At 45.4% G+C, this 13448-nt stretch overlaps 1 protein-coding gene across 2 annotated transcripts in view; it reads right to left on the reverse strand.

The window, feature by feature from the left end:
* Window positions 1-586: 586 nt before the first annotated feature.
* The window catches only part of PLEKHM3 (pleckstrin homology domain containing M3), a 242470-nt gene continuing 229608 nt past the window's right edge, over window positions 587-13448 (reverse strand). For both annotated transcript variants that reach the window (XM_078328319.1, XM_078328318.1), the window contains one exon: window positions 587-746. In XM_078328319.1, coding sequence (XP_078184445.1) covers window positions 602-746 — 145 coding nt within the window. In that variant the 3' untranslated portion in view covers window positions 587-601. The remainder of the gene's footprint in view (window positions 747-13448) is intronic.

Below are 13448 nucleotides of genomic sequence, written 5' to 3' on the forward strand. Positions count from 1 at the left end.
AAAACTGGAAGAGATGGGAAGTTGCTGTTTGCAGAGTTTCATGCTTTTCTCTACGTTCCCAAACCTTAGTCTTTAGCGCTCCTCATTGTCACTTCTAATAACACACTTCCTTGCTTTTGTTACAGGACTGTTTTCTACCTGTTGCTGAACGGAAGCCCCCTGAAGTGCCTGGATGTGGCTTGTCCAAGTTGCCTTGGTTAGTAGTGGGCCAGGACTAGAATGCAAGCTTTCTTTCCAGATTACACAGGACAAAGGGCAGAAGACAGGAATTGTTCCCCCATAAACTGTGAGCTGAAGGCTGAACGAAGACAGAACTTCCTGGGTCTAGATGAGTCACTGGTTTGTTCTTTCCTAGCCACCTCCAGAAAGCCAGGCTGAACATGACATTTTCCTCACTTATGCTCAGTGATGGGGAGAATGACCACGTCTTCTCACCTCCAAGACAGAGCAAGGAGTCTGCTAATGGCCCAGGTTCCTTCCTGGGTCACCTCCCTGAAAGCGGGTGCTCCGACTTGGAGCTCTTTAGCATGTCTGCGTCTCTTTACAGATGAGGAGACTGGGGTCCTGAGTTATCGACTCACCCAAAGACAAAGAGGCAGTCCTAGGAGAAGCGAGGGCTGGCAGAGGTCTTACAAATCGAAGTCCTGGCATCTCCTGCTCTGAAATGCTGCCATCTCCCATTCAGCTTGTATTTCCCCCTCAACTCCCTGTGCTTCCATTTTGTCCAGGCAGTGAATCTTGAGGCCCTGTGTGACAGGAAGAATGTGGAAACAGTAAGCCTTAATCTAGCCACTTTACTTCTAGATATTCACCCAAGAGAGAGAACACACGAATCTCCAAAAAGACTTAGATGTGAGGGGTTTTTTTTTGCTTTGTTTGTTTGAGATGATTCATGCTCTGTCACCCAGGCTGGAGTGCAAGGGTGCGATCTCAGCTCACTGCAAACTCTTGCTTCCTGGGTTCATGAGATTCTTCTGTCTCAGCCTCCCAAATAGCTGAGATTCATGCCCGGCTAATCTTCGTATTTTTAGTAGAGATGTAATTTCATCATGTTGGCCAGGCTGGTCTCAAACTCCCGACCTCAGGTGATTTGCCTGCCTCAGCCTCCCAAAGTGCTGGGATTACAGTCATCAGCCACAGCGCCCAGCCTTTCTCTGCATTTTTATTTGTAATAATAAAAAACTGAAAACAGTACAGGTGTCCACTGACAGATGAATACGCAAATTGTGGAAGATCTATGCAACAGGCTATTACTCATCAATAAAAAGAAACCTGTAATCCCAGCACTTTGGGAGGCCGAGGCGGGTGGATCACGAGGTCAAGAGAACGAGACCATCCTGGTCAACATGGTGAAACCCCGCCTCTGCTAAAAATACAAAAAATTAGTTGGGCATGGTGGCGCATGCCTGTAATCCCAGCTACTCGGGAGGCTGAGGCAGGAGAATTGCCTGAACCCAGGAGGCGGAGGTTGTAGTGAGCCGAGATCGCGCCATTGCACTCCAGCCTGGGTAACAAGAGCGAAACTCTGTCTCAAAAAAAAAAAAAAAAAAAAAGAAACAAACTACTGATTCATACAACCACATGAATGAAGCTCAAGGTATTATGTTGAGTGAAGGAAGAAGCCAGAGGCACTGGGCACGGTGGCACGTGCTTGTAGTCCCAGCTACTCGAGAGGCTGAGGTGGGAGGATTGCTTGAGGATTGCCCAGGAGTTCTGGGCTGCAGTGCGCTATGCCAATCTGGTGTCTGCACTAAGTTTGGCATCAATATGGTGACCTCCCAGGAGCAGGGGACCACCAGATTGCCTAAGGAGGGGTGAACTGGCCCAGGTCGGAAATGGAGCAGGTCAAAACGCCAGTGCTGATCAGTAGTGGGATCGCACCTGTGAATAGCCACTGCACTCCAGCCTGGGCAACATAGTGAGACCCCATCTCTTTAAAAAACGAAAGAAAGAAAGAAGCCAGAGGCAAGAGTACATGCTATATGACTCTCCTTACAGGATGTTCTAGATCATGCAAAACTAGAAATCAGGTCTGTGTTTGTCTGCAGGGGCTGGAAGGATAGGAAGACCCACAGACAGAGGAGGAGTGGATTACTTGAAAAGAGGCATGAGAAAATTTTTTGTTCTTCTTAAAAAATGTTCCATATCATGTTTTTTGTTTTTGTTTTTTTTTTCAGAGATGGGGTTTCACCATTTTGGCCAGGCTGATCTCAAACTCCCGACCTTGTGATCTGCCTGCCTTGGCCTCCCAAAATGCTGGGATTACAGGCCTGAGCCAACTTGACAGGCCTTTTTTTTTTTTTTTTTTAAAGACCAAGTTTCTCTCTGTTGCTCAGGCTGGAATGCCGTGGCATGATCTTGGCTCACTGTGAATGTAATTCCATGTCATGGGCTCACCCTGTACTCCACACTGTAACTGGCTCCATGGCAAGATGAGAGAAAGAAGCAACACAATTGAAAACAGCCATTTCTGAATCTCAACAATTTCCTGTTCTTCTGTTGAATATTAATTGCTTTTCCATGTTAGGGTCCTCAGAAAGATTTTGTGGATGGCACTTATGGGTAAAAGAACATTTTGAAGATACTGTATTTTTCTAAACTGTTTTTCTTTCAGAAGAGCCACACCCTTCCATCCCACCTCATTCCAGGTTCCCATCTCCTCAGCCCCCTCTTCCTTCTTCTTTTTTTTCTTTTCTTTTTTTCTTTTTCTGAGATGGAGTCTTGCTCTGTCACCCAGGCTGGAGAGCAGTATCTCGATCTTGGCTCACTGCAATCTCTACCTCCCGGGTTTAAATGATTCCCCTGCCTCAGCCTCCTGAGTAGCTGGGACTACAGGCATGCACCACCATGCCTGGCTAATTTTGTATTTTTAGTAGAGATGGAGTTTCACCATGTTGGCCAAGCTGGTCTTGAATTCCTGACCTCAGGTGATCCACCCGCCTTGGCCTCCCAAAGTGCTGGGATTACAGGTGTGAGGCACCACACCTGACTCCCCTTCTTCCTTCTTGACATCTAAGGTGACTAATTCCCATTGCCTTTTTTTTCCATTTCAACTGTGCAAAATACTGTCACCTTTCATGGGCCTGAGCCCTCTTGAGGTACATGGAGACAGTGCTGATCTCTCATTGGCTAGATCAGCAGTTCCCCAAGAATCAGGATTCCTTCTAAAGGTCTAAACACCTCAAAGATGGTTCTTATGACACTTTTTATATCTACTGAAAGAAAATACAGAAAACAAAAACTACTGTTAATGAAATGCAATGCTTCTAAATGGATTTGCATTTTATTAACTGTAAGAACATCTACATGCTCAGGCTGCAGTGGCTCATTCCTGTAATCCCAGCACTTTGAGAGGCCGAAGTGAGCGTATCACGAGAGGTCAGGAGTTCGAGACCAGCCTGACCAACATGGTGAAACCCCGTCTCTACTAAAAATACAAAAAATTAGCTGGGTGTGGTGGCATGCGCCTGTAGTCCCAGCTACTCAGCAGGCTGAGGCAGGAGAATCACTTGAACCTGGGAGGCAGAGGCTGCAGTGAGCCGAGATTGCACCAGTGCTCTCCAGCCTGGGCAACAGAGTGAGATTCTGTCTCAAAAACAACAACAACAACAAGAGTATCTACATGCATTAAAATATTACTAAAATAATAGTAATAGCGGTTACTATGTATTGTGTACTTGTTATGTGCCATGTATTTTGCTAAGTGCTCTTCATGCATTTTCTATAATTTGGCCAATAACCCCTTAGGGTGGATACTATTTATCCTCATTAGGCAGATGTGGAAATGGAGGCACAGAGAACTTAAGTAACTTGCCCAAGCTCCCACTGATGGGCAGTGGGGCCCAGAATTCAGAGTCTGACAGGCAGGAAGGATTTAGTGCCACTTGATCCTGCCTCTCTAATTTACTCGCTCTGCAGACAAGGTTTGGCGACCTGTGAATTCCGCAGTCCCTGGCTTAAACTCGAGGGCCTCCCAGGAATGAGACTGCCAGGAGGGAGTCACAGACTATTTGGGAAAGCGGGGTGCCGAGCACTCAGCCTCAACCTGTTGGCTGGCCCGGGACCCACTAACTCTGGCCTTGTTCTTGGGACATCTCAATCCTCTGAGCTCAGGGTGTTGAGTAGCTCTGCCCAGCCAGGGCTTGTCCAAGTGTCTCCAGAGGCTAGAGGGGTTAACAGTTGAGAAACTGTTTGCAGACCATTAGAAACAGTAATCACCTCACCTGTAACCTGATCTACCTCAAAAGAAGGGCCTTGATTTTAGCAAACAGTGTTAAGTGGCCTCTGTGTCAAGTGGAGGGGTGGAGCTGACTGCCTGACTACCTGGCTCTTGTTTCTCAAGCCAGGCCCAAGGGTCAATTCCTGGGCCTACAGGGTGAGCTCACACCCTTTTCTGGCTGCTTTCTTCCCCTGGAATTCTGCAAACGGTTCCCCTGTGTGCAGAGAGTTGCTGCAAGCCCCACATGGCTGCTCTCCTGGGCCAGCCAAGCAGAGCGAGTAACTTACTCTTCCCTGTGTGCTCTAGGGCATGCTCTTCTTCTTCTTCTCCCCCGCCCCCCAGAGTCTAGCTCTGTCTCCAGGCTGGGGTGTAGAGGCCCAATCTCTGCTCACTGCATCCTCCTCCTCCCAGGTTCAAGTGATTCTCCTGCCTCAGCCTCCTGAGCAGCTGGGACCACAGGCACGTGCCACCATGCTCAGCTACGTTTTGTATTTTTATTAGAGACGGGATTTCACCATGTTGGCCAGGATGGTGTCAATCTCTTAATCTTGTGATCTGCCCGCCTCGGCCTCCCAAAGGGCTGGGATTACAGGCGTGAGCCACTGTGCCAGGCCGGGCATGCTTTTCTTTAATCCTCGCCTCTAAGCATGATTGCTTGCTGTGCTTTCTAATTCACAGGTGAGAAAGAAGAGCCTTAGAGACAGCAGTGTGAGGAAGCCGGAGCTGGTTGTTAAACTTCCAGGAATTCATTAAGGGAATGGTTAAATGCTGCCATTGGTTAAGCCAGGCAGTGGCAGCTGACGTGGGCCTGTAATCCTATCTGCTTGGGAGGCTGAGGTGGGAAGACTGCTTGAGCCCAGGAGTTTGAAAGCAGCCCGGGGAACACAAGGAGACCTAGTTTCAAAAAATAAATAAATAGTCTGGGCGCGGTGGCTCACGCCTGTAATCTCAGCACTTTGGGAGGCCAAGGCGGGCAGATCACTTGAGGTCTGGAGTTCAAGACCAGCCAGGCCAACATAGCGAAACTCTGTCCCTACTAGAAATACAAAAATTAGCTGGACATGGTGGTGGATGCCTGTAATCCCAGCTACTTGGAAGGCTGAGGTAGGAGAATCTCTTGAACCCAGGAGGTGGAGGTTGCAGTGAGCCAAGATTGCACCACTGTACTCCAGCCTGGGCAACAAAGTGAGATTCTGCCTAAATAAATAAATAATAGTTGGCCGGGTGAGGTGGCTCATGCCTGTAATCCTAGCATTTTGGAAGTCTGAGGCAGTTGGATCACCTGAGGTTGGGAGTTTGAGACCAGCCTGACCAACATGGAGAAACCCCGTCTCTGCTAAAAATACAAATTAGCTGGGCATGGTAGCACATGCCTGTATCCCAGCTACCTGAGAGGCTGAGGCAGGAGAATTGCTTCAACCTAGGAGGTTGAGGTTGCAGTAGGCCAAGATAGTGCCATTGCACTCACTCCAACCTGGGCAACAAGAGTGAAACTCCGTCTCAAAAATAAATAAAAATAGTTGATTACGTAAGTGTATAATTAAGTATGTTATGTTTAGAACAAAGGTAATAAATACACAGAATTCATCATTTCCTAATTATTTGATTATTTTCGTGAGTATCTGTGCTTTGGAGGTCACGTCTATTGTATCTGTAGGGTAGAAATGCTATGGAATATCGTGTGCTATTCTGCTTTTCCTAACTCTCCATTCAGCGACATCATGTTTGTACCTTGAGACTGGTCATGGTGGTGTCAGAGGCATTTGAACCAGAGCAACTCCATCTTGAATAGGGGCTGGGTAAAATAAGACTGAGACCTACTGGGCTGCATTCCCAGGAGGTGAAGTCATACTAAGTCACAGGATGAGATAGGAGGTCAGCATAAGATACAAGCCATATGGGTGGATCACGAGGTCAAGAGATCGAGACCATCCTGGTCAACATGGTGAAACCCCATCTCTATTAAATATACAAAAATTAGCTGGGCATGGTGGTGTGAGCCTATTGTCCCAGCTACTCGGGAGGCTGAGGCAGGAGAATTGCTTGAACCCAGGAGGCAGAGGTTGCGGTGAGCCGAGATCGCACCATTGCACTCCAGCCTGGGTAACAAGAGCGAAACTCTGTCTCAAAAAAAAAAAAAAGATACAAGCCATAAAGACCTTGCTGATAAAACACGCTGTAGTAAAGAAGCTGGCCAAAACCCAGCAAAAGCAGGATGGCAATGAAAGTGACCTCTGGTCATCCTTACTGCTCATTATTCGCTAATTTTAATAAAAAAGACACTCCCACCAACCCCATGACTGTTTACAAATGCCATGGCAATGTCAGGAAGTTACCCTATATGGTCTAAAAAGGGGAGGAACCCTCATTTCGAGGAATTGCCCGTTCCTTTCCTGGAACTTCATGAATAATCCATCCCTTGTTTAGCATATAATCAAGAAATAACCATAAAAATGGGTAACCAGCAGCCTTAGGGGTTCTCTGCCCAGGGAGTAGCCGATCTGTATTCCTTTACTTTCTTAGTAAACTTGCTTTCACTTTATAGATTAGCCTCAAATTCTTTCTTGCATGAGATCCAAGAACCCTCTCCTGGGGTCCACGTCGGGACCACTTTCTGGTAACAGTGTGGGTATTTATACCACAAGAATTGACAAATGTTCAGATCAGGGCTTGCATTTCTTTTCTTGTCTTTTTTTTTTTTTTGAGACGGAGTCTCGCTGTCACCCAGGCTGAAGTGCAATGGCGTGGTCTAGGCTCTCTGCAACCTCTACCTCCCAGGTTCAGGATTCCACTGCCTCAGCCTCCTGAGTAGCTGGGATTACAGGTGCCCACCACCAGGCCCGGCTTATTTTTGTATTTTTAGTAGAGACAGGCTTTCACCATGGTGACAAGGCTGGTTTTGAACTCCTGAACTCATGATCAGCCCAACTCGACCTCCGAACGTGCTGAGATTACAGGCGTGAGCCACGGCACCTGGTCCAGGGTTTGCATTTCTTTCCAAGCGCCTATTGAAGGGCAGAGTGCTAGTTGTTAAACATTGACCAGTAATCTAGTGCTTAAAGAGGTCAACTAACTTGACAAGGTCACAATGTTCATGGTGGAGCCAAGCAGATAGTTGGAGTCCAGAACACTTATTGCTGTGCTATTCTATATCTTCCAAAATAATAAAGAATATCTTCAACAAATTAATTGGTGGGAAATAGTAGACTTGAAGGAGGATTAACGGTTAAAGATGAAGAGACTTAAATACATATGCGATCACAGTATCCGCACTTTTTCTGATTAAAATAAAGTGTAAAAAAATTATGTCATAGACGAAGCATTTGCAAATGTGAAAGCTTCATTAGATGTTTAATGATATGAATGAATTATTTTTCAGTGTATTTTTTTGTTCATATTAATGTATCCAACTGAGTAAGTGTGTTATCTTTTAGAGCACTGAATACACCTGTAAGTACAACATTTTGGGAGGCCAAGGCAGGGGGATCATCTGAGGTCAGGAGTGTGAGACCAGCCTGACCAACATGGCAAAACCCCGTCTCTACTAAAAATACAAAAATTACCTGGGCGCAAAGGCTCATGCCTGTAATCCCAGCACTTTGGGAGACCGAGGTGGGCGGATCACGAGGTCAGGAGATGGAGACCATCCTGGCCACCATGGTAAAACCCCATCTCTACTAAAAATACAAAAATTACCTGGATGTGGTGGAATGTGCCTGTAGTCCCAGCTACTTGGGAGACAGAGGCAGGAGAATCGCTTGAACCCAGGAGGTGGAGATTGCAGTGAGCCGAGATCTTGCACCACTGCACTCCAGCCTGGTGACAGAGCAAGACTCTGTCTCAAGAAAACAACCCAAAAATTAGCCAGGCATGGTGGCACGTGCCTGTAATCCCAGCTACTGGGGAGGCTGAGGCAGGAGAATTGCTTGAACCTGGAAGGCAGAGGTTGCAGTGAGCCGATATTGCGCTATTGCACTCCAGCCTGGGTGACAGAACAAGACTATCCCCTGCCAAAAAAAGGAAATCCTGAGATGGGGTCCAGTGATCTGTTTTAACAAGTGCCCCCCGCCACCAGGTGATTCTGACATACACTGAAGCTTGAGAAACACTGGTTTAGATGAAACAAGATTCACCGTGCAGTGATAGTTATTGAGGCTGGTGACAGGTACATGGGTGGGGAGTTCTTTGTGTCTTTGAAATTTTTTATAATAAAAAGTTAAAAGAAATGATTAAGCACATTGGAAGGGAGGAGTGTACATATAATGGGGGAAGGGTCATTGCTGGATGACCTCTGGATATAGAGTGAGACAAAACAGATTCTTGTGCATGCATCTGTATTACCTTTTGGATTAAATGCCGAGGATAATGGCTGTATTAGCTCCTGCCTTTAACAGACAGCTCTGCTCCCTCCCTCTGCCCCCACCAACCCCAGTTCCTCAGGTTTCTCTTCATTTGGAGCCTAAATTTTAACAGGATTAGATCCTGGAGCCTCAAATTTCTTAGAGAATCAGCTATTTGAATTTTCAGCTTCCATCTAAAACTGTCACCATATAATAAGACACCCACTAGACCTGCTTTATCAGTGGTAGATGTGATGTAGTTAATTAATTTTCTGCAGCCTCTCACCACACAAGCTGCAGAACTTCTAGCCCATTGTATGGCCAGTTTACTCAGCAGATAGGGCCTAAGAGCCTGTAACTATTTACCTCCCTCTGCAGGGGCTGAACTGGGCAGGTGAATTCATTAGTTGGTGTTTGTAAGTAGCAGGAAAACCAAAAAAGCATTAGGCAAGTTTTTATTTTTATTTATTTATTTGGTCTGAACTCCACTCAAGCGATGTCCTGTCCTGCGTTTTGAGTTTGCCTTCCTTCTTATCCATCCCCTCTTCTCTCTAGCCCACTTTTCTCCCATTCAGAAATGAGAAATGCCCACAACTGGAAAACTCTTCTGATTTTGTCCCAGAGGATGGAAAGGTCTGTCTGTCCATTCGATGGGATATTTAGCGATCTTTAGTTTTTTTTCATTTAAATGTCAAAGCATCCCTGTTTCCCGTTTCGGGTATCCTTCTACCCCATCTTTGAGCAGTGGTTCTTTTCTTTTTTTTCTTCCTTTCCCACTTCCCTTTTCTCTCCTCTCTTTCTTTTTCTTTCTTTCTTTTTTTTTTTTTGAGACAGAGTCTCACTGTGTCGCCAGGCTAGAGTGCAATGGCACCATCTCAGCTCATTGCAACCTCCGCCTCCAGGGTTCAAGTGATTCTCCTGTCTCAGTACCCTGAGTAGCTGGGATTACAAGTGTGTGCCATCATGCTCAGCTAATTTTTGTATTTTTAGTATAGACAGGTTTCAACATGTTGGCCAGGCTAGTCTAGAGCCCCCAATCTCAGATGATCCTCCTTCTTCATCCTCCCTTGCATTTTTTTTTTTTTCAATTGAGACGGAGTTTCATTCTTGCTGCCCAGGCTGGAATGCAATGGCTCAATCTCATCTCACTGTAACCTCCACCTCCCAAGTTCAAGCAATTCTCCTGGATCAGCCTCATAAGTAGCTGGGATTACAGGCATGCACCACCATACCTAGCTAATTTTTTATATTTTTAGCAGAGACAGGGTTTCTCCATGTTGGTCAGGCTGGTCTCAAACTCCTGACCTCAGGTGATCTGACTGCCTTGGCCTCTCAAAGTGCTGGATTACAGGTGTGAGCCACCGTGCCTGGCCTCCCTTGCATTTTTAATGGAAAAGGCACACTGAAGAAGGAAGAATATTCCTCGAGTGTAATTAAATGTAAAAAAAAAAGGACAACAGTTCTTTTGGAATCCAAGTTTGAAAATATTTCTTTTTAATGTGGTAGAATAAAACAAAGCGTAACATTAAACTGACCGTTTAACCATTGTTAGGTGATAGTTCAGTGACTAAGTACATTTACACTGTTGGGCAACCATCATCAGCACCTCCAGAATTTCCGTCATCCCAAACTGAACTCTGTACTCATTAAACACTGAAGCTGCATTTCCCCTCCCCATCCCTGGCTGTCGCCACTCACTCTCTTACATCTCTGTGAATTTCACTACTCTGGGTACCTCACATAACTGGAAACCTACAGTACGTGTTTTTTTTGTGTGTGTCTAGCTTAGTTTAGCATAATGTCTTCAAGGTTCATTCATATTGTAGCATATGTCCAAATTTCATTCATTTTTAAGACTGAATAATATATATAATAATTATATATACAATGTATAATGTATGCACATCATACACATATGTATACATAATATATATACACACACACAACGTACCATATTTTGTTTATCCATTCATCTGTTGATGAACATTTGGGTTGTTTCTGTCTTTTGGCTAGTGTGAGTAATGCTGCTATAAGCACAGGTGTGCAAATATCTGTTTGAGTCCCTGCTTTCAATTCTTTAGGGTATATACCCAGAAGTCAAATTGCTGGATCACATAGTAATTCTATGTTAACATTTTAACTATGTACTGCAAAATATTCCATTGTATTTTTCACATTTTTTTGGGCAATTTAAGTTCTGTTTTCTATAAATTGCCCAATGTCTACTATGACATTTTTTTTTTTTTTTTGAGATGGAGTTTTGCTCTTGTTGCCCAGGCTGGAGCGCAATGGTGTGATCTTGGCTCACTGCAACCTCCATCCAAGCAATTCTCCTGCCTCAGTCTCTCAAGTAGCTGGGATCACAGATGCCCACTACCATGCCTGGCTAATTTTTGTATTTGTAGTAGAGAGGGGCCACCATGTTGGCCAGGCTGGTCTTGAATTCCTGACCTCAGGTAATCTACCTGCCTCAGCCTCCCAAAGTGCTGGAATTACAAGAGTGAGCCACCATGCTCGGTCAAGAATTTTTACTGTAATAAAAATAAAAGCACACAACCAGGCAGTCATCTGTATACAGCATAGGGCCTGCCTTATGGTAGGTGTTCCGTACACGTTTGCTGAATGACCAGATTTCTTTTGGAGGACACATGGTTTCATTTGTTTCTCTTTTTTAGGATTTGCTATAATCAGTCAAATCCAGAAACGATGTTAAGTTCTTCCTAACTCTCTACACAGTTTTCCCTAAGTTTAACCTGTTCTACCAGTGTCAGAAAAAGAAAACAAATTCAAAACAAATCTATAAAAATAGTAGAGAATTCAAGTTTCTGCTATTTGCAAAGCACTGCAGGGAAACTCTACTGCAAATGGATTTGTCAAAATGAGAAGAGTTAGTGATCAAGTAACCCATAAATGAGAGAGAAAATCAGTGGCAAGGGGAGAGTAGTTCTTAACTTGTCTTCCTACTAATGCTTCAGAAAGGGCAATCCCAGTTGTAACGGCTCCATGTATCACAGGCTTGCTACATTAATACCAAATAATTTGCTGAACACTAAGGAACTATTAGTTAATATCTAAATTAGTCTTCATAATACTCCTGCAAGTGAAGGATTATCCCCATTTCACAGTGTGGAGTGCTCAGGACAGCTGAGTTCCACGCTCAAGGTCACCGCTGTGATACATGGCAGGGCTGGGAATTCATCCCTGAACCTTTGGTGGAGGCACTGAAATCTTTTCCACCATTATCCTATTCTGTGCTCATGGAATCCCTGACACTGGATCTGGGGTATAACAAGAACCACAGCCAGGAGTGGGTGACTTTCCTAGCATGTGTGTGTGCAGAAGGAGGCAGGAAGCGAGTCCTGTGGTTTTGCTCGGGCCCCGTGGTTGGATGTGGGAGCCCAGATTGGAGGCACTGTGTGTCCAGGAGCCCCAAAAGTCCACAGCCTCATGGACTGGGGCACCTCCTCCTTCTGGGACCGCCTTGGGGCTGGAGGAGGCTCTATGGCTGCAGGATGTCTCCAGGTTGACATCCCTTGGGAATGGTCCTGCTTCTTTCCTCTGTGGGGCTGCCTCCTAACTGCAGCCCATTGAGATCTTTGCCTTTGCAACTCTAACCACACGAGTTTATAACCCACACTGAACCCTTTTCCAGTTTGCCCCAAGTATCGCAGGCAGGCAGAACTTGTACAGTGTTTACCCCAATATAACTTTGCCACAGTGTATCTCGCTTATATCTTTATTTTTGCATCCTCTAGTAAGTTGACTTTGGAAACAAAGATATCATTCTATTTTTAGCATTCTGTTTTTAGTAATGGTACTTCCATTTACGAAATATAGTAATTCTCAATTGCTGAAAATGTCAAATCCTAGAAAAACAGCATTCCTACATGTGATAATAACATCCTTCTGGAACAGCAGTTGGCCAAAGATTCTTTTTATGAATTGGATTTTTCTGAAATAGATGATTCTGATGATTCAGACGATTCTGATGTTAGTTCTGTTTAGAAATAACTCTGAGAGGCCAGGCGAGGTGGTTCATACCTGTAATCCCAGCACTTTGGGAGGCCAAGGCGGGCAGATCATGAGGTCAGGAGATCGAGACCCCGTCTCTACTAAAATACAAAAAATTAGCTGGGCTCGGTGGTGAGTGCCTATAGTCCCAGCTATTTGGGAGGCTGATGCAGGGGAATTGCTTGAACCCGGGAGGTAGAGGTTACAGTGAGCCGAAATTGAGCCACTATACTCAAGCTGGGTAACAGAGCAAGACTCTTATCTCAAAAAAACAAAAAACAAAACAAACAAAAAAAAAAACGCGACAGAGAGAAAGAAATAACCCTGAGAACAGTTTTTTATTTTGTTTTGAAATGGAGTCTCACTCTGTACCCCAGGCTGGAGTGCAGTGGCACGATCTTGGCTCAATGCAACCTCTGCTTCCTGGGTTAAAGCTATTCTCCTGCCTCAGCCTCCCAAGTAGCTGAGATTACAGACTTGCACCACAATGCCCAGCTAATTGTTTTTTAATTTTTTTTTTTTTGAGATGGAGTTTCACTCTTGTTGCCCAGGCTGGAGTGCAATGGTGTGATCTCTGCTCACCACACCCTCCGCCTCCTGGATTCAAGTACTTCTCCTGTCTCAGCCTCCTGAATAGCTGGGACTACAGGCATGTGCCACCATGCCTGGCTAATTTTGTATTTTTTACTAGAGACGGGGTTTCTCCATGTTGGCCATGCTGGTCTTGAACTCCTGACCTCAGGTGATGCACCCGCCTTGGCCTCCCAAAGTGCTAGGATTACAGGCATGAGCCACTGCACCCGACAAGACGGGGTTTCGTCACATTGGCCAGGCGGGTCCTGAGCTTCTGACCTCAAGTGATCCGCCCTTCTTGGCCT

The sequence above is a fragment of the Callithrix jacchus genome, chromosome 6 (genome assembly GCF_049354715.1).
Source record: "Callithrix jacchus isolate 240 chromosome 6, calJac240_pri, whole genome shotgun sequence".
Taxonomy (NCBI): domain Eukaryota; kingdom Metazoa; phylum Chordata; class Mammalia; order Primates; family Cebidae; genus Callithrix; species Callithrix jacchus.